Source organism: Nelumbo nucifera, chromosome 1 (genome assembly GCF_055504915.1).
Source record: "Nelumbo nucifera cultivar China Antique chromosome 1, China Antique-T2T, whole genome shotgun sequence".
Classification (NCBI taxonomy): Eukaryota; Viridiplantae; Streptophyta; class Magnoliopsida; order Proteales; family Nelumbonaceae; genus Nelumbo; species Nelumbo nucifera.
Genome location: NC_142649.1, coordinates 53,736,542 through 53,754,964, shown reverse-complemented (window position 1 = coordinate 53,754,964; position 18,423 = coordinate 53,736,542). Strand labels below are relative to the sequence as shown.

The window sequence follows — 18,423 nt, the reverse complement described above, 5'->3', positions numbered from 1 at the left end:
TTGGTATTCAACCCTTATCCAACCTACACATTTGCCACCCCTAATCATATTTTTAGTCCATAGAAACACCTAATAGGCAAATACCCATTGTTTCGGAGTTTGACCACTTTCAGGGGTAACCAGGCCCAAAACCAACCCTCAATATACAACTTTTTTGTATATCGTATGTATCAATACTTTGAATCTTGAATAGAGGAAGATTGAAATTAAAAGACCATTTATTTTAATTAAGATTGCATTGTGATTTTAATGACTTGAGCGACCCCGGGTGCATTGTTGCCCACTCAAGACATGATAATCAAGAATCAGCCCATTTTGCGGTTGGCTACCTAAACCCTTATTTTCTTCCCCTCTCAGTCATTTTCTTCCAAAAACAAGGTAGGAAGATCTCCACATTGCAAAAACGAAGGACCTCGAGTCATGGGTTTCAGGTCCTGTCAACTTCAATGGGACCTACTTAAGTAACTGCTACATATTCACATAAATCTGGAAGAGGATACAGAAACTGTGTTCTTGCATGGACTTATTTCCTACCCAGTACTTTGGGAAATTCCCATCTACTTCCTAACAAAGGTAAAAGTACTCATTTTATCGTGCTTGATGCAAAATTCTCATGACTAAGTTGGACCATGAGTCAGGCAGTCAGGCACAGTTGCCACAATATATAAATCACAAGAAGATGAAATACGAAATCATGCATAAATGTGGAAGTAAGCATGTCAAGGCTCTCCGAGATCATCTAAAAACTGAATATCAACATCCTGTTTTAACCATGTCTCCAACCAACTCTACAATCTGGACGTACCAAATTGCTTTTGGATGTCATTGAATGATATGGTAGCAGAGCCCCTTCTTTTGGCTTTCTGCTGTGATGGATGTTCCTTCCACCCTGTCATGTAGATAACCTACAGTATCCAGGAAAACATCATCGTTCGCAACATGCAGAACTTAGAATATCAAAATATACATTCAGACAACCATAACATTGAACACCATGAGGGGAAGGCCTCCTCAAATTAAAGGGGGAAATTGCAGAAGGTTTATCATGGAGTGCTTATATGTGATCATCATGACAGTGTCAAACTATTTTGTGATACTTTTCATTAAGTAATCCATCCCTTCAAGTTCTAGTATTATTTTTCATTAAGTAATCCAGCCCTTCAAGTTCTAGTGTCAAACCTATTTTGTGATACTTTTCATGAACCTAGCCCTTCAAGTTCTAGTATTATTTCATCCTTGTTATCATCCATCTAACTTTTTCCACCCATCTGGGTAGACTACACATTCATTTTCCAACCTCACTACAACAGCATTTTTTCATATTTCCCTACAATGTTTTAAAAACCGACCCAGAGGCCGAACCGTTTTTGCCTCCGGGTCACGGGTCACCAGTTCAACCAGCCAGGTCGAACCGTGTGTGTGTATGTGTAAATATATATTTTAGCAATAAATATGTTTTAGATATGTTATATGTATTATTTTATATTTAATATATGTTTTTTTTTAAATTCAGTTTTTTAATTTTTTATTTATAAAAATATTAAAAATTGCAATTTGAGGCTAAAACGAGGTTTTTTCGTGAAAATAGTGGGGCAAGGCACCTATGGCTCCTTGGGACACAGGTCTCGAAAAGTTACCCAAAATAAAAAAAAAAAAATCACCCCAATCGAACATCGGAGTGCAAAGTTATGGCCTACGAAAGTTTGCATGTATTCAGTGTGCAACCTGCGACCTAGTCACCAGGTCAAACGGGTCAATGATCGAACCGGCCGGGTTGAAGGGATCTTGACCAAGTCAACAATTTTTGACCGTCTAACGGGTCTTGACTGAACCGGACCCAAAATCCTGGTTGGGTGACGGTTTGAATGGTTCAACCGACCGAGTCAACAACGGGTTGAAAATATTGTTTCCCTAGTCATTATAGTTCCTTTTCATTTTGCAAGAACTTGCAAAAGCTTCAATAGTGTTCCTACAGAGGAATGGAAAAATAATAAAGGAATAATGAAGAAAAGATAACTGGAAAACATAGAAGAAAGGAGGATGGGGAATCCTACCACCATGGAGTCTTGCAAGGATGAGCAAGGTGAAGTCAGGGAAGAAGAGTTGTTCTTCCAACACTACTTGCATAGAAAAGTTGCCAAACTTTCACTATTGGAAAGATTAATAGATTTACAAACCTTTATGGGTCAAGGTTCAATTTAGGGCAACCCTACCTTATACAGGGGTAAGGTGTACAACATAGATTGAAGGAAAATGGCAAGGTGCTAAAGAAAATTGGTAGTCATAGTGGAATTAAGAAGTTCAAAATATAACCAAAACAAAACAAGCATGCTGTAAAGATTGGCAAAATACCAAAGAATAATGCAAGAGCTGAAGAATCAAATTTGGAATTTTCTGAAAATTTCTGCATTTTTGTATATTTGGACAGTATGGGTATTTTCATCATGTTAACTGCCGTGTGGGCCTGGGCTATAGCGCCCAGGCCCACAGCGCCCTGTTCCTCTAGTTTAGTAGGGCTTGCCTTTCTATTTTTAGTTTATCTGCATTAGTAGATAGAAAGATACTGTGCTTCTTGATGCACAAGACAAGGAGTGGCATTTTTGTAATTATGGTGAACAGTATTCCGGGCCACACAAGTCACTCTATAAATAGATGTTTCTTTTCCTTTTGAAGCTAACGAATGAATGAAGATTTTTTTCGAGCTCTCTTGCAAGTTTGCTGTATAGTGTGATTCCTTGGGATTCCCCCCCCCTCTCTCTCTCTCTCTCTCTCTCTCTCTCTCTGCTCTCTTCCTCTCTCTTTCTGTTTTGTGATAGTTTGTTCCAGCCCTACTGCATCACACCTCTACCCCTTGTAACAATTTAATGGCTTTCCTCTTCTCATATATGTAGCACCACCATCCATCCTCCTCTTTTTGGAGCCAACTAATCACAAGCTTCGAATCACCTTCAATTAACAACTTTCTGATATTCAGCTCTTTAGCCTTTTGAATCCCTTTCATAACACCCATAATTTCAGCCCTTAATGAGTCCCCAACTCCAACTGGATCTGAGTAGAGTGCAATGATATTTCCCTCCTCATTCCTGAAAACTCCTATGCCAAATGGTGCCTTCATTGCTACCAATAAAGTTGAGCTTAACAAAACCTCTAGAAGGTGGGGACTAAAGAGGCCTGACCATTCCTTACAGGGTGCAGAAACGGCTACCTCTTTAGTCCCCACCTTCTAGAGGGGGTGCAGAAACGGCTACCTCTCTCCACTTTCTCATCACCTCAATACCAGGAATATCCTTAAAGAGATCCAATTACTTAACCCAGTGAACCATCTTGATGGTAATAGCTTCGATGACAGCTTCTCTGCTTCTTTCTTTTTCAAGGAAAGAAGAGATTGAAGTAGTTAAGAATGATTTAAGGGCTCATACCTTAACAACGGATATGGCACTGAATAGAGCAGACTGGTGGAACAGGATTCATGTAGCTAACCCCATATAGTTAGGACAAGGCCTCATTGAGTTGAGTTGGGCATCTTACTCATTTAATAAATGAGAAGGAATACGATTGGTAAAATCTTGGGTTTGTTTTTCTTTTTTTTTTTTTCTGGGTCGGTGAGAAGTTATCTAGGAGGGCCTTTGAGAGTTTGAGAGAAAAAAAGGGAAGACTAAGCCCTGTGCTAGGCATTTCAAGGCCGTTTGTTCTTTGTCCGGGTTTGTTTGTTAAGTCTTTGGTTTGTAAGTTGTGTGGTTACTTATTCGGTCTTGTTAAAGGTTTTGATGTCTGTTTGTTGGATCCATTGGTTGTGTTCCTCTTTCGGGTGATATCTTATCACCTTCCTGTTATCATTCTTTTTCCTTTTTAATGAAATTTTCTTTTTATCCTTCAAAAAAAAAGCATCATAAATGATTGCGGGCTATGAGGAAATGTTGATGGTCAACAGTTGATACAAAGTCCATGCTTTTAGCTCTTTAACATTTTAACAATGACAGAAAAACAAATAAATAAATAAAGCTTTCACCTGAAAAGTTGCTGGAATGGTTCCATCCTCTGCTGCAAACATTGATTGGTACACGGCAGCAGTTGCCAAGGCTGTGTCTCTCTTCAAGATCTAACCCAACCCAAAATTACAAGGAAGTTAGTGCCTCTCAAAGCAAGTACAAAACCAAATATTTCTTCCTCTTTGAAAAATACTTTACCTTATTCCTTTGCATAAGAGCATTGGTTTCACCCATTGCCCGAAGATGTTCAATCAGCTCCAGAGCTATATCAACATGATATTTAATGACAAGAAGAGACTTGATCGAGCACTCGTTAGTAAGTAAATTGTGAATCAGATATGGCACATCAGTATTTAATTGTAACTTCCCACTCAAAAATATTGAATTACTTTTGTCCATGATGTTCTTATTTATTTATTCCTTTTTTTAATACTCAATCTCTCCATTGCCCACCTACTCAAGCAATCAGGCATGCACACAAAGCAAGAAGTTGACAGGGAATGAAGAAATTAAATCATAAAAAGTTATAAACTTGAACAGTTTATTATCATATGGAGTTCCTCACTGAGGAGTAGCATGGCTAGTAAGTATGTGCATTATGTATAATGACAAATCTTTTACTTAAATCATATGAGACACCAACTTATTAAAAATTATGGAAAGACATGGGAATTTGTTATAAACTGTTTAATGCCAATGATTAGGTCATGTCCAGTCTACCCCTCTCAAGATCACACCAGATAGCAGGGGTCATCATTTTTTTTTTTTATAAATAGCAGGGGTCATCATTGAGTAATAACCCTTATATTTTTAATAGATTATATGTGTATTTACATGTAAAAGCAAACTGTTCTTTTGTTCTTAAAACCATTGTACATGATTTTTCTGTATTATGCTTTTCCATACACATTTTGCTAACTAATGCGTGAAAGTATGGTTGATAGTGGATCATGAAAGGTGCAAACACAGACTTAGAGAACAATATCATGGACTCGATTAACTGTAAGCATTAAATGGGGCATGGATGCGAAGGATGGAAAGGAAGTTGAGTTTAGGGGAAGAAGCCAAGTCATTAGGTCCTGAAGCATGTATGGTAAGATGTGAGCTGGGAAGGGTTTGTCCCGTTATTCTAAATGGAACAAGCTGGAATTTTACATTGTGTTGGTTTGTCCTGTAGACAGTATGCCATAGGATGACCACATTCCTATCCTCTATTACATCCCCAACATTTTTCTAGTTTGACTTGTCCCTTTTCTCTCTTTTTATGTATGCTCCTTTTCCCAATCAGATCAAACAGGGAACTTCCCAACACAATCCATCATGTTTCTGCTAGTGTAGGTTGTGTAGCCAATTGAATCATCAACCAAGTAGGACACTGTCTGGATTGACCATGTTAGGTCCCAATCAAAGCTAGTGTTGAAGATGCTATTCTGCTCAAGGCGAGAATAAAACCATGCAAGTTTATTTAACTTCCAACTGCCTCCCAAGCTGGTTGGCTGGTGTTTAAATACAAGAAAACCTCAACTACTTACCAATAAAATAGCCCCTAACTAAGGGATTATCCCTTCTAACTAGCTGGCCGATCCCTATGCCATAGTAAAATAACAAACTAACCAACTAACAGCCTGACCTATTCTTATGCAATAACCAATTGACCGATTCTTAAGGCCAACAACTTGGCCTCTTTGACTGACTCCTGCGCAACTGTCTAACAAGAAAACAGAAACAAGAAAAAACAGAATAAATCACTCTTTTATTTGACCCGATCCTTGAGTGGTATGCTTCTCCCGGCGTTACGTCACGTGCTTGCATGGGCCATGCATGATGCGCTCATTCCACGTACTTTGGGTTGCGTATAGGCACCCGGTTCGACCTCCGTGGCCTATCAGACCACCTGTGTAATGTTCCAATATTCTGGTCCAGATCAGTATGTGGCCCAATATACCGGTCCAGATCAACCAAGTAGGACACCATCTGGATTGGCCACCTGTGTAATGTTCCGATAATCCAGGATCTGGGTGTTGGGAAAAGCTGGACGTTTCTCGGCAAAGTCCTGCAATCAAGTTCTCATTGGCCCTCTTTACAGTTTAGAAGATCCCTTGGTAGTGAATCTGGAGGGCACAAGACCCCTCTAAAATCATTTTCTTTTTGACTGTCTGCTGAGGCAAGGCATGATGATGGACAACCTGTGCAGATCAGCCCCTGAATCTGTTCATCACTTGCTGATCTATTGCCCCATTACCTACCATATTTGGTGCCATTTTCTTCATTTATTTCATCTCCAGTGGGCTCCCACACACAATGGCTGACTTGCTAGCATCTTGGAAAGTTGGCGTGTTCTCAAATAAGGGGAAGATGCTATGAAACTCTATGCCTTTTGTTATCTATTGGACAGTCTGGAAGAAGAAAAACGGAAGAGTTTTGAAGCAAAGTCTGTTCCTCTAGAAGCTATCATTGGCAAGGTTGAATGGACCATGATGCAATGGGCATGCTTTTCTAGTCTATTTTCAAGTGTGGAGTTTGATTGCATTTGTGATCAGTGAGAGGTCTACCAATATTTTGATTGTTCATGTGCATACAGTTAGGCATATACTTTTTGTATGTTTTGTGCATACACAGCCTTTTACCTTTGTAAATGCTGAGGGTTTCTTGCCCTCCTTTTCAGTAATGTAATACCCTTTTCCATTTATCATATATATAATTATATACATACATATATATTAAATGAATTTCACATCTTCCCGTGTACAGTTATAAGCACATGTTGGGGCTTCTAATAACCTCAAAATTAGTTGCATAATGTGCCTTAGCAAACAAGATTCAAACTCCAAAATTCTGAGAGAAACTTACCACTGTCATATCTGACAGTGTATTCATCAACATCAACACCTGGAAGCGTGAATCCTGCCCTTGTCAAAAGATTGCCTGCATCCCTCACCTAAATATAACAAGCAAAAAATCTAACTAAAACTACATATATATTGCTACTAAAAGGCTACCACCACAGTTCATCAAAAAGAAGATAAAACACCTCATGAATTATAGATTAGAAAAATCTGCTAGCATGCAGAAACAAAACAGAGACAATACAAAGTGTTCATTATTAATCACAGACAAGTTCTTGGAGGCAAAAGAAATTTCAGGAACATCTCATCTTCCTCAGAAAATTCGAGGCTTAACCAGCAAAAGAGCAGACATCATTAGAGACACTGCTCTTTTTTATTTTGAATATAAATAAAAAAGAAAATTTTATTGCTGAAAATAAAAGCACATCTAACACAGGTAACCAGGAGCCACCCCACCATAACAATAACAAAAACAAAATACAAAACCAGAAATAAGTCTTAAACATTCAGAGTATGCTAGAAGCCAGATCCAAAACCTTCTTTCCTTAGAACCTCAAATTCTGGGAGAACTAGCACCCAACCAGAAGCCAAAGAAGAGATTGCCGCCCCAACTTCTTAAAAGTTGTTCCTTCTCTCTTCAAATATCCTCTTGTTTCTCTCTCTCCAAGCCTCCCAGCAGACAGCAAATGGAATACAGCTCCACAGAATTTTTGCTTTAGTACTTCCCACAACTCTCGGCCGCTCGCCATAAATTCCAGCAGGATCCACTGGTGCCCATCCAGCCACTGTAAATAACTTAAAGAAACACTTCTCTTTTCATTTTTGGGAGTCTTATCTGTTTGGTCCAAGGATAAGTATACCATTAAATTAAGAAAAGGAATTAAGAATTTTTGTGAGTGCTAGCTTTAAAGATTGTGATAGATGTACCCAGTTAAAACAATGTGCTTTTAGTTTTCATTAGCTCTTGTCTTTCTGAATTTGTGGATTATAACATAATTAACAAGGAGGGGATAAGACGTTTGTGATAATATTTGACCAACCAAACACAATTGAGCAGTAAGAAATTACTGGTTCTTTTTTCTTCATTTTCTCTTTCCTTTTTCCCTTACTTTCAATATTGTAGAGTTCTGGTTGGGATCGTCACTTGCAATTTACCTGTATGTTCAAGTTCAGTTGTCTTCTCTCCAGTTGGTGTAGTTTTTAATAAACAGAAAAGAGAAGGCTGAAGAGAGGAGAAGAGAGCCAAAATGTTGTGCTGGCAGCGCCAGCTCTTGTATTTATATAGGGCAACCATAAAATAAATCAAAATTACAATAATACCCCTATGGTACTAATACTGAACATAAAACAGCCTTTTAACACTCCCCCTCAAGTTGGGACATAGATGTCAATTATGCCCAACTTGTCACATAAATCATTATGTCGTAAGTAGACCTGTTCATGGGCCGGGCTGGGCGGGGCAGGCTTTGTATATGTATCAATAGAATACACTCAGGCCCAAGCCCAAGCCCAAGCCCAGCCTGACCATCAGACCTAAGTCTTGAGCCCGAGCCCGGCCCTCATATAAAGCCCGAAGCCCGGGCCTGAGCCCGAGCCCGACCAGAAATTTGAAAACAGAATTTTTTTTCTTTTTTATTCAATAGAAAAGTGTTTTATTTATATTAAAAACCTCCAAAACTCAAAAATAATAAGCATCTCACTATTACTTGGAAAAAAACAGAAGAACAAAGAAAAAATATTGTATATATATTTTTTATTAAATAAAATATATTTTTATTGTTTAATATATTGTATCAAGTTGGGCTTAGGCTCGGGCCAGGCTTTTTTGAGAAAGCCCGAGCCCGGCCCAAAAAGAAGTTGGGCCCGGTGCTTTAGGCCCGAGCCCGAGCCCGCGAACCGAAAATTATGACCAAGCCCAACTTAATAGCAGGCCGGGCCAGGCCAGCCCGTTGGGCTACCCGGCCCATGAACAGGTCTAGTCGTAAGTGATGTAATCCCTTTGTGAATATGTCTGCAAGTTGCACTTTGGATCTGACATATGGTGTACACACTTCCCCACTCACAACTTTTTCTCTGATAAAGTGCTTGTCTACCTCAATGTGTTTGGTTCTATCATGCAGAACTAGGTTGGCAGCAATGTTGATGGCAGCCTTATTATCACAATATAGTCATAGGCAAGGTTCAAAATATCGATATGTATCGTATCGGGAGCTTCCCGATATGCCCCTACAGAGGGTGTATCGGGGTTTTGACCAGTTCAAGGGGTGGACGAACCTTAAACCAGCCCCTCTGAACCGGATTTGAAAAAAAAAAAAAACTAAAAAATCTACCAATACGCCTCTACCAACGTATCAGGCATATCGAAATTTTGAACCTTGGTCAAAGGTCCATCAACAATAAATCCCAATTCACTCAACAAATTTTTTAACCACATAATTTCAAACACTCCATGAGACATTGCCCTATATTCAGCTTCAGCACTAGACCTAGCCACCACATTTTGTTTTTTGCTCCTCCATGTGACTAGGTTCCCACCCACAAAGGTACAGTGGCCACTAGTAGATTTCTTGCCATCTAGTGATCCTACCCGACCTACATCCGTGTACACTTCAACCTTCAAATGCCCATGCTTTTGAAACAACAAACCAACACCTGGAATTTTCTTAAGATATTTGAGAATTTTTTTTCAGCTGCTTCAAAGTGGGTGATCTTAGGGGCACGCATGAATTAACTAAGAAAACCCATAGCATAAGCAATGCCGGGCCAAGTCATAGATAAATATAATAATCTTCCTACAAGCCTCTGAAACTACTTCACATCCTTGACGAACTCACCCTAACAAGAGCTAGCAGTACTTTCTTTCAGCAACACCGTTTTGTTGCGGTGTTTGGGAACATGCATGAGCTACAGTGAAAGGATCCACACGAAGCAAAGAACTCCGTTAGGTCATTACGAAAATACTCTTTAGCATTATCGAATTAGAAGACTTGGACTTCAGTTTGAAATTGGGTGAAAAAATCTTTTATAATTTTTGGCACTTCATCTCTGGTTCACATGGGATACACCTAGACCTGTTCAGAAGCCAGGCTTTGGGCCCAACTTTACATTGTCTCGGACTTGAGCATTGGGTAGGGCCCAATAGAATTTTAACAAAAGCCAAGCCCAAGCCCGGCCCATGAACAGGTCTAGATACACCCATGTGTATCTGGAATAATCATCAATAAGTATAATAAAATACTTATAGCCTGTCTCAGAGGAGCAGGGCCCCAAACATCAGAATGAACAATATGGAAGGGAAGTTCAGATTTATTATTCCTTGAAGAAATATGAGTTATACATGTTAAATCAATTGACAAGTTTGACATATAAACTCTAGCACTAACACTGACAACTCCGGAAACAAAACTTTTAATGAATCAAAAGATAAACAACCAAGACAACTATGCCATAAATAGGCTTGACTCTTACTAGATTGACTCTTAGACTCTGTGACCACAAGACCAACCTTGTTCTCCAGCATGTAGAGCCCATCCACCATACTTCCTCTATAGACTTGTTCATGGGTCGGGTAGCCTGACGGACTAGCCCGGCCCAGCCCATCCTAAATCGGGCTTGGACAAAATTTTAAGCCCACGGGCTTAGGTTCGAGCTCTAAAAACCAGGCCCAACTATTTTTCAGGCTGGCTCGGTCTTTCCCAAATAAGCCTAGCCCGAGCCCGACCCGGTAATATTAAATATATAACAAAAATATAATATATGTTAATAATACATAATATATATTATATAACAATAAAATTAATAGCAAAAAAGTATTATATAGATTAAATGTATAAAACATTATATAATATATAATATATTATTAATAATATATAATTAATATGTTATAAAATACCTATCAAAGTTAGGCTTCGGGATCGGGCCTAGGCTTTAGGCTTTATATATGGTCAGGCTCGGGCTCAAGATCTAAGCCCAATGGTCGGGCCGGTCTCGGTTGCCAAATCTTGAATTACACAATAAGGAAAAAAGGTCACTAAGCAGTTTAATGAGTTGGTGATACTACTAATAGAAAACAAGTTTATAGGTAATTTTGGAACATGCAAAACATTAGAAAGGGTAAGGCCAAAGGGAAGAGATATGGTTCTTGACTAGTAATGGTGGAGGGCGAGCCATCAGTTAGTCTTACCTTGTCCCTCCTAGAGAGAAGATGATAGGACTAAAAATAGTTTGACTTACCAATCATATGGTTTGACGTTCCATAATCAATTATCCAAGGAGAGTCAAGGGAATGAGAAGACTTGTGGCAAAATTACCTGATGTAGATGCAAATGAAGTTGAGGGAGGAATAGTACCCATTTGACGAATTGCCTTACCACACAACTCCAAATAGTCATGGAAGGAATTAATGATATCCTCCCTAGGACCAAAACTAGAGGGATGCGCCTGAGTCATAGTAGTAGTAAAGGGTTGAGTCTCCTAAGAAGCCATGTTTGTTGTAGTGAACTCCTTGGACCTTGCTGTCCTAGTTTCTTTTTCTGATTTGAACCATGTTTCTTACTCAACTCCTAAACCCACTTCAGCTTCCCATGAAGGTCCTAGCAAGTATCACCGGTGTGCCGAGACTTCTAGCAATGGCATAGTTGTCAAGCCGTCGCCTAGGCGACTAGGCACCCTTCACTAGGCACCTCACCCAAACACCTTGACTTTTAGCAACTAGGCAACTAAGCGCCCACCTAGGCAACAAAAATGATAAGGCGGGTGCCTTTTATAATATCATTTATATTGTTGTATCTTATTAATGTATGTATTAATACATTTATATATTACATATATATACATATATATATATATACTTTGTCTTATTGTTTTACTATTGAAATTTAAAAGATCAAAGGGTTTTGAGGAGAGAAAAGGAAAGAAAGAAAAAAAAAGAAAGAGGAAAGAAAGAATAGAATTATAAAGAGGTTCTCTCTCTCTCTCTCTCTAATTAAATAAAACATAAACTCCATCCTTGTTTTTCCTATTTTACTTTCCATCTTGAATATTTATAATATAAAGTTAACCTTCTTTAGTTGCTAACTGATATGAAATTTCTCTATTAAATCCTTATTATAGTAGTATTATTTTTGAAAATAAGGAAACCAGTATATGTAAAAGATTTTTATCTTTTAGATGTGATGATTTGCTACATTTATAGAGGAAATGTAATGTTCTTAATAAAGAGAAATTGCTATTTTTTCAATTAATATACATGCTGAATGGTATATAAAACTAGGGAACTAGCCAAAAGTTAGATTTTTATATTATAAAACTTTTATTGCCTAGGCATCACCTAGGAGCCCCAATGTCGCCCAAAATTGCCTAGACACCTTGAAAACTATGGGCAATGGATGCACCATAGTTTGTCCTTGTCATCCACCTTTTTTGGAAGTCCCCCTTCTTAAAGGAATTTCCCCTTTTGCTACCAAAGCAATTCAATCTCCCTCAAAACTGTTCAACAAATTTCTTCTACTTTCCTCTGACTATACTAGGATATATACCTCTTGGACAGTGGGAGATCCTTGCTTCCTAGGATCTACACCCTAGTGGACTCATACACAGGATTCAAGCCTAGGAGGAAGGCAAATACTCGCTGCTGTGAAACAAGAGACTTGTAAGCTTTCACATTTTCATCACACTTCCAGTTCACAATAATGGTCCAACGCCTTCCAGATGGAAGTCAGGTCCAAGTAGTAAACGAAAGACTTCTCTCCCCCTGTTTACAAGTGGATGACTGCCTGTAACTAAAATCTTTGCATAGTGACACAGTTCAGAATAGGTTGATTTAGCTTGTTCCCAGATCTCATAAGTTGTTTCAACCCACATAAAATTTCTTCTCACTTGAGGTTGCATATTCCTGGTTCCACCTGTAATGCACTCCCGGAATTAGGTTCTTTAATCGTCCCATCTATATACTCTATCTTTCCCCTTGCAATAATGTACAATCTGATCCCCTTCGACCATTTAAGGTAATTAAGTCCATCCAAAGGTATGACATCCATAGGGAAGGATAAATCTATACCCCCACTCATCCCATTCTACATTCAGGAAACACCAGAGGTGGCAGAGTCTTCAATACTCATGATAATTGCTTCAGGTCACACCTAAACAGCCACAAAATTGAAGGGAATACAGTCCAACACCACAACAGGTTGATTTTGTCTCAGTCCACACAATTTCTCCCTTTTACACAATGTACTACTGCTGAAAAAATATAGTACTGCACCAAGGAACTGTGGAACAATCACCTTTCAGACCTAACAAAGCCCTACAATCACCAAAATTTTCACTTTACTGCTGTTACAGCACATACAGATCATCACCGACCTACAAGCACACCACAAGGATCACATGATCCACAAAAAAGGATAGAAAACAGGTGCTGATCTCTTCACGTCAGTCAGCGGAACCTGTTACAGGTTCTGCCTTGGTACATGACCAAGAAAAAAAAAAGGAAAAAAAAAGTGGAAAAAAAAAAACCTTCTCAGATCAGTCCGATGCTATTCTCTGGCTCTTCCAAGAAAATAACAGCAACTGGTGAAGAAAAACACTTGATCAATCTTCCTTTCAGGTCTAATAAACCTGCTCTGATACCATATTAAACAGAAAAGAGAAGGCTGAAGAGAGAAGGATAAGAGAGGAAGAGAAGAAAAGAGGTTTGAGAGCCAAAATGTTGGGATGGCAGCGCCAGCTCTTGTATTTATATTAGGGCGACCATAAATTAAATAGAAATTACAATAATACCCCTGTGGTACTAATACTGAAAATAAAACAGCCTTTTTAACAGTTTTCTCACAGATAAGATGGGAGTAAGTTGTTTTTAATGTGTTCATATTTAAAAGAATTTAATGGAATTAAACATGTTTCTGGTTTTTTGGTCACACTGGTGACTGATAAATTTTTATTTCTCATGCAACTATAACTTTAAATATATTGGTTTTGTTTCTAATGATGGTAACTTTTTGTAGGAACAGCAGGTTACTAAGAAGGCTGGCCTGGGAATGATGATATGGGTCCTCTCATTCTAAATATACATCTGACTTAATAATTCTCTCTCAAGTACATCTGACTTAATAATACTCACACACACACCCTACTTCTGCTAGTATAGAAATAAATCTATGTATATGTGAACGCACACATGTACATGTAAATGATGAAAACATAATAGATATGAAGATCAAAAGAAACTATAACATGCTACATCTAATTTAAACTTGTTTTCAATATTTGCATATTACAGCACCACTCGTACATAAGCAAATGCAATTTTAGTAAAATAGCTTGGTGAAATAGTATATATACATGTCAATGTTACATCAAAGTTTTTTGGTAGTAAATAAAAAAGAAAATTTATTAATAATGAAAAATGAGTACACTCGAAAAGGTGGATGAGCTATCACTGCAACTTTTGAAGTACAAAAAGTTGGAGAAAAACATCCAAACAAAACACAAAAAAAGGGAAAACAACTTTCAAAATAGTTAAAGGATAGACCAAAATCCATCTCCAAGATCTCTTTTGATACTACATCAAATTCTGGCAGTACAAGAATCCAATCCATAATCCTTCTTCCACAAAGCATTGCAACTTGAGTTCTTTCTCAGGCTTTGTCTTCAAATAATCTTCAGTTTCTCTCCTTCCAAATCTCCCAACAGATGGAAAAAGGGACACAGTTCCATGCAATCTTTGCTTTACCATTTCCAAATAGAAAAGGCCAAGGCCAACGAGCAAATATCGCTCCCAGGGTTCTAAGATCAAAGAGTTATGATTTGAATAGCCAAAGAAGAATTCCCATATGAACTTCGAATAACAGCAGCCGGAACAAAGGTGAAAAACATTTTCCTCAGCAACTCTGCACAAATAGCATCCACTAGCTGAATGCCTCTGTGTTGGATATCCAGTGTATGGATACCATCCAAAGCCACCAACCAACCAAATGCTTCAACCCTCAGTGCAACAGGACTTCCCCAAACTCCTTTTACTTCCAACCTCTCCACTTGATTCCTTATAAGAGCCTTGTAAAATGACTTAACAGAGAAAATACAATTTTAGACTCCTCCTACCATCTTGCACCTCTCCTCTGCACTTGCATCTCAACTAATTGTAATTTTGATAGCAACCACATTCCCCTATCTCCCAGTCAAAAAGAGGCCTTCTGAATTTCAGACACCAAACTACTCTTCCTTGAATTATCTCAAAGTTTTCTGCAACTGTGATATTTGTCCTGCTTAAACTATACAAGGGCAAAGATCACAGAGATTACCAATCCCCACCTTTCAACTAGTGCTATGCATCTTTATTCTTCTTAGATTTTTATTAAAAATAAAGAAAAATGAGATCCCCCCTTCCTCTTCTTCCTCCTCCCCTGCCTCCTCCTTCCTTCTCACCTCCCTCCTCTTAAGGAGGCGTAAGCCTCCTTGTGTTCGGGAGGCTTACGCTTCACGCCTCTAGGTAGTGGAACACCTCACATCACACCTCTACTTTTTAAAACATTGCTCACAACAAAACCTCGCCAAAACACCCTCAAGGACTACATCCCTCAAGGACTACATCCTTTGGCACTGACCATTAAAGCTTCTTGAAGCTTTCCTGATCTTCAAAATCTTCTTGTTTGGTCTAATCCCAAAGAGACTCCCTTTTAGTCTAGCAAAAGCCTTTGAGACCAGAATATCTCAATGTTTTCTCTGTTTTTTAAGGGGTGGGAAGGGAACAGATGTTTTGGTCTTTATTGTAATTTTCTTTTCTTTTCTTTTCTTTTCGGGAGAGTTAAGCCTCTTTTTCTCTTCCCGGAATGTTGTAATTATCTTGTCCTTTAATAAAATGATTTCTGTTATTGATCAAAACAAAAGTCTCCTATTTGCTAAAACATTACTCCTGAAATCCACCAAGTAAGAAGGATTCTCATTAATCCTTTCCAACTCCAGGACTGTGTTTTTCTCAAAGAGATGGACATCAACCAAAGCTTCAGTTTTTTCACCAACAGCTTCTACCAAACTAAATGTGTTTTTCCTAAATCATCGGAGGGTGCAATTGGAAATCTCCAAGACTCTCCCTTACAAGAAACTTGTAATATCTCTCCAGATCTTGGAACATTTTCCTTGTAAGAGATTGACCTCCCAAAACAAACAGGCCTAGAGATTTGCCTACATCCATAGCCATGTCCACAACCTTAGTTAAGTCAACAGCTTTATCAATCTTATGAGTCTCATCTATATGAACTTCTTCCTCACCATCCTCGCTCAGACTTCTCTCTCATCGGAAGATAAGGCACCGTTAGGACATTTTCCAATTTCAGTCTCTACCAAAGATCTTGTTCTGTACACTTTGGGCCCCAAGAAATCTTGGTTTTCACATCTGTTTCTTCTCCCTTCCTCAAAACCTTTCTCTCTTCCAAGGAAACAGCGTCAACCAAACCAGAACTAAAGGCCTGTTCTGCCCCTTCCTCTAACCCCTCCCCCTCCAAAATGAAAGTCTTAGCTGCAAGCCTACAACAGAGTTAAACCCCTCCATTATCCCCTCTCGGCCACTACCAGAGATCTGTTCAAAGACCTGATTTGTCTCCACAAACAATGATGGACAAGTCCCCATCTCCTTTGGGAACTTGCACTCAATCTTCTCACCCTTATTAAACTCAGAAAACAAAAAAAGGTCAAGAAGACCTACTTCCAAATCAGATCTTGCTTTCCACAGTGTTGCGACTAAAAGCACCTCTACTTTTGGCTTAAGGCAACAGTTCTTGAATCCCACACACCCTTGGGATCCCAGGAAATGGGTTTGAGGTTTCTAAGACACTTTTTCCAACCTTGAATCCAATACCAATAGCAAACTAAACAGATTATAGCACATCCTACACATAGCAAGCATTCATGTCAATAAGTTAACATGTTCTTGTACAAAAACATTTACATGCAAGAGATGTGCCTGGATGTGTCTACTTGTGCACAAGGTTTAAAGTATCGGAAACGTAAGGTGTATCGGAAAGATAATTTTAAGAGACGTATCAGGATACGTTTTGGATACGTATGGATACAGACGAAAAATCAAGATATGCATAAATATGCTAAAAAACTCAAATAAATCCTAAAAAATATATTAATAACAATAGTTACAAGTTTTAGATGATTGTAAATAAGTTATTTAAAAGAAAAAAAAACTGTAATTTAATGGTCTATATAAAATTTGAGATATCAAGACACACTTAGTAACTATTGACAAATGATGGAATAACTAAAATGTGAAAAAACAAAAAAAAAAACTAAAATGTATATTGATATACATTAGTTTTAAAATAATCAATATAATTTATCTTAACATTTATTAATACATAAATTTTAATAATTAACTCTAACATTTATTGATAAGCATACACTAAGAAAAAGAGAAAATTTTAAGAGATGTGCCTGGATGTGTCTACTTGTGCACAAGGTTTAAAGTATCGGAAACGTAAGGTGTATCGGAAAGATAATTTTAAGAGACGTATCAGGATACGTTTTGGATACGTATGGATACAGACGAAAATCAAGATATGCATAAATATGCTAAAAAACTCAAATAAATCCTAAAAAATATATTAATAACAATAGTTACAAGTTTTAGATGATTGTAAATAAGTTATTTAAAAGAAAAAAAACTGTAATTTAATGGTCTATATAAAATTTGAGATATCAAGACACACTTAGTAACTATTGACAAATGATGGAATAACTAAAATGTGAAAAAACAAAAAAAAAACTAAAATGTATATTGATATACATTAGTTTTAAAATAATCAATATAATTTATCTTAACATTTATTGATAAGCATACACTAAGAAAAAGAGAAAATTTACTTAAAAATAAAAATGCATAAACCTATAGCAAGCAAATGAGCATGGCTTAGTGGTGAACCTCTAGTTCTTAAATCCTAATGGCTACGGTTCGAATCTTGCTATTGCTAATTTGTAGTTTTATACTAACAAAACGAATTTAATGAGAAAGAGGGCTATTATTTAACGATATTAATGAGAAGAGAATTCCAATTAGGTGCTAAAATTGGAATTCAAATTTAAAATTATGCATTATTATAGGAGTAATTAACTAATTAATGAGAGAAATTGCACTTAAATATAGGAGTAAATATAAAATTAATGAGAGGTAATTCAGCCCTAAATATAATTTAATGAAATTAATGAGAGAGAAGGGGACTTGTATCAGGCTGTATCGGACTATTTTGGAACCGTATTGGCCAATACAGACCCGAAACAGTCCAATACAGGGCCCGAAATAGTCCGATACATACGAAAAGGAACGCTACAGATAATTTCTATGCGTTCCATGTATCGGACCCATACCGGAACGATACGTATCGGCCGATACGGTCTGATACGTTGCAAAATTTTGAACCTTGCTTGTGCATTCAATTATTTTCCAACACATGAATATACAGATTCATATATGATTGCATGTACACATACATGTCACTCCTAAAGAGTACAACTGTACAAGGACTTAGCATTCATGCAATAACAGCAAAACTTATGAGTCATAAGTTTTTATTTTCAGGGAAAATCTT

At 37.7% G+C, this 18,423-nt stretch overlaps 1 protein-coding gene across 1 annotated transcript in view; it reads right to left on the bottom strand.

Annotated features, from left to right (window-relative positions):
• Positions 1-457: 457 nt before the first annotated feature.
• The window catches only part of LOC104590322 (S-adenosyl-L-methionine-dependent methyltransferases superfamily protein), a 32,109-nt gene continuing 14,143 nt past the window's right edge, over positions 458-18,423 (bottom strand). The window contains exons 8-11 of the mRNA XM_088896779.1: positions 6,840-6,927; positions 4,188-4,252; positions 4,010-4,099; positions 458-905 (exon numbers count right to left, since the gene is read on the bottom strand). Of these exons, the coding sequence (XP_088752905.1) occupies positions 789-905; positions 4,010-4,099; positions 4,188-4,252; positions 6,840-6,927 (360 nt within the window). The 3' untranslated portion in view covers positions 458-788. The remainder of the gene's footprint in view (positions 906-4,009; positions 4,100-4,187; positions 4,253-6,839; positions 6,928-18,423) is intronic.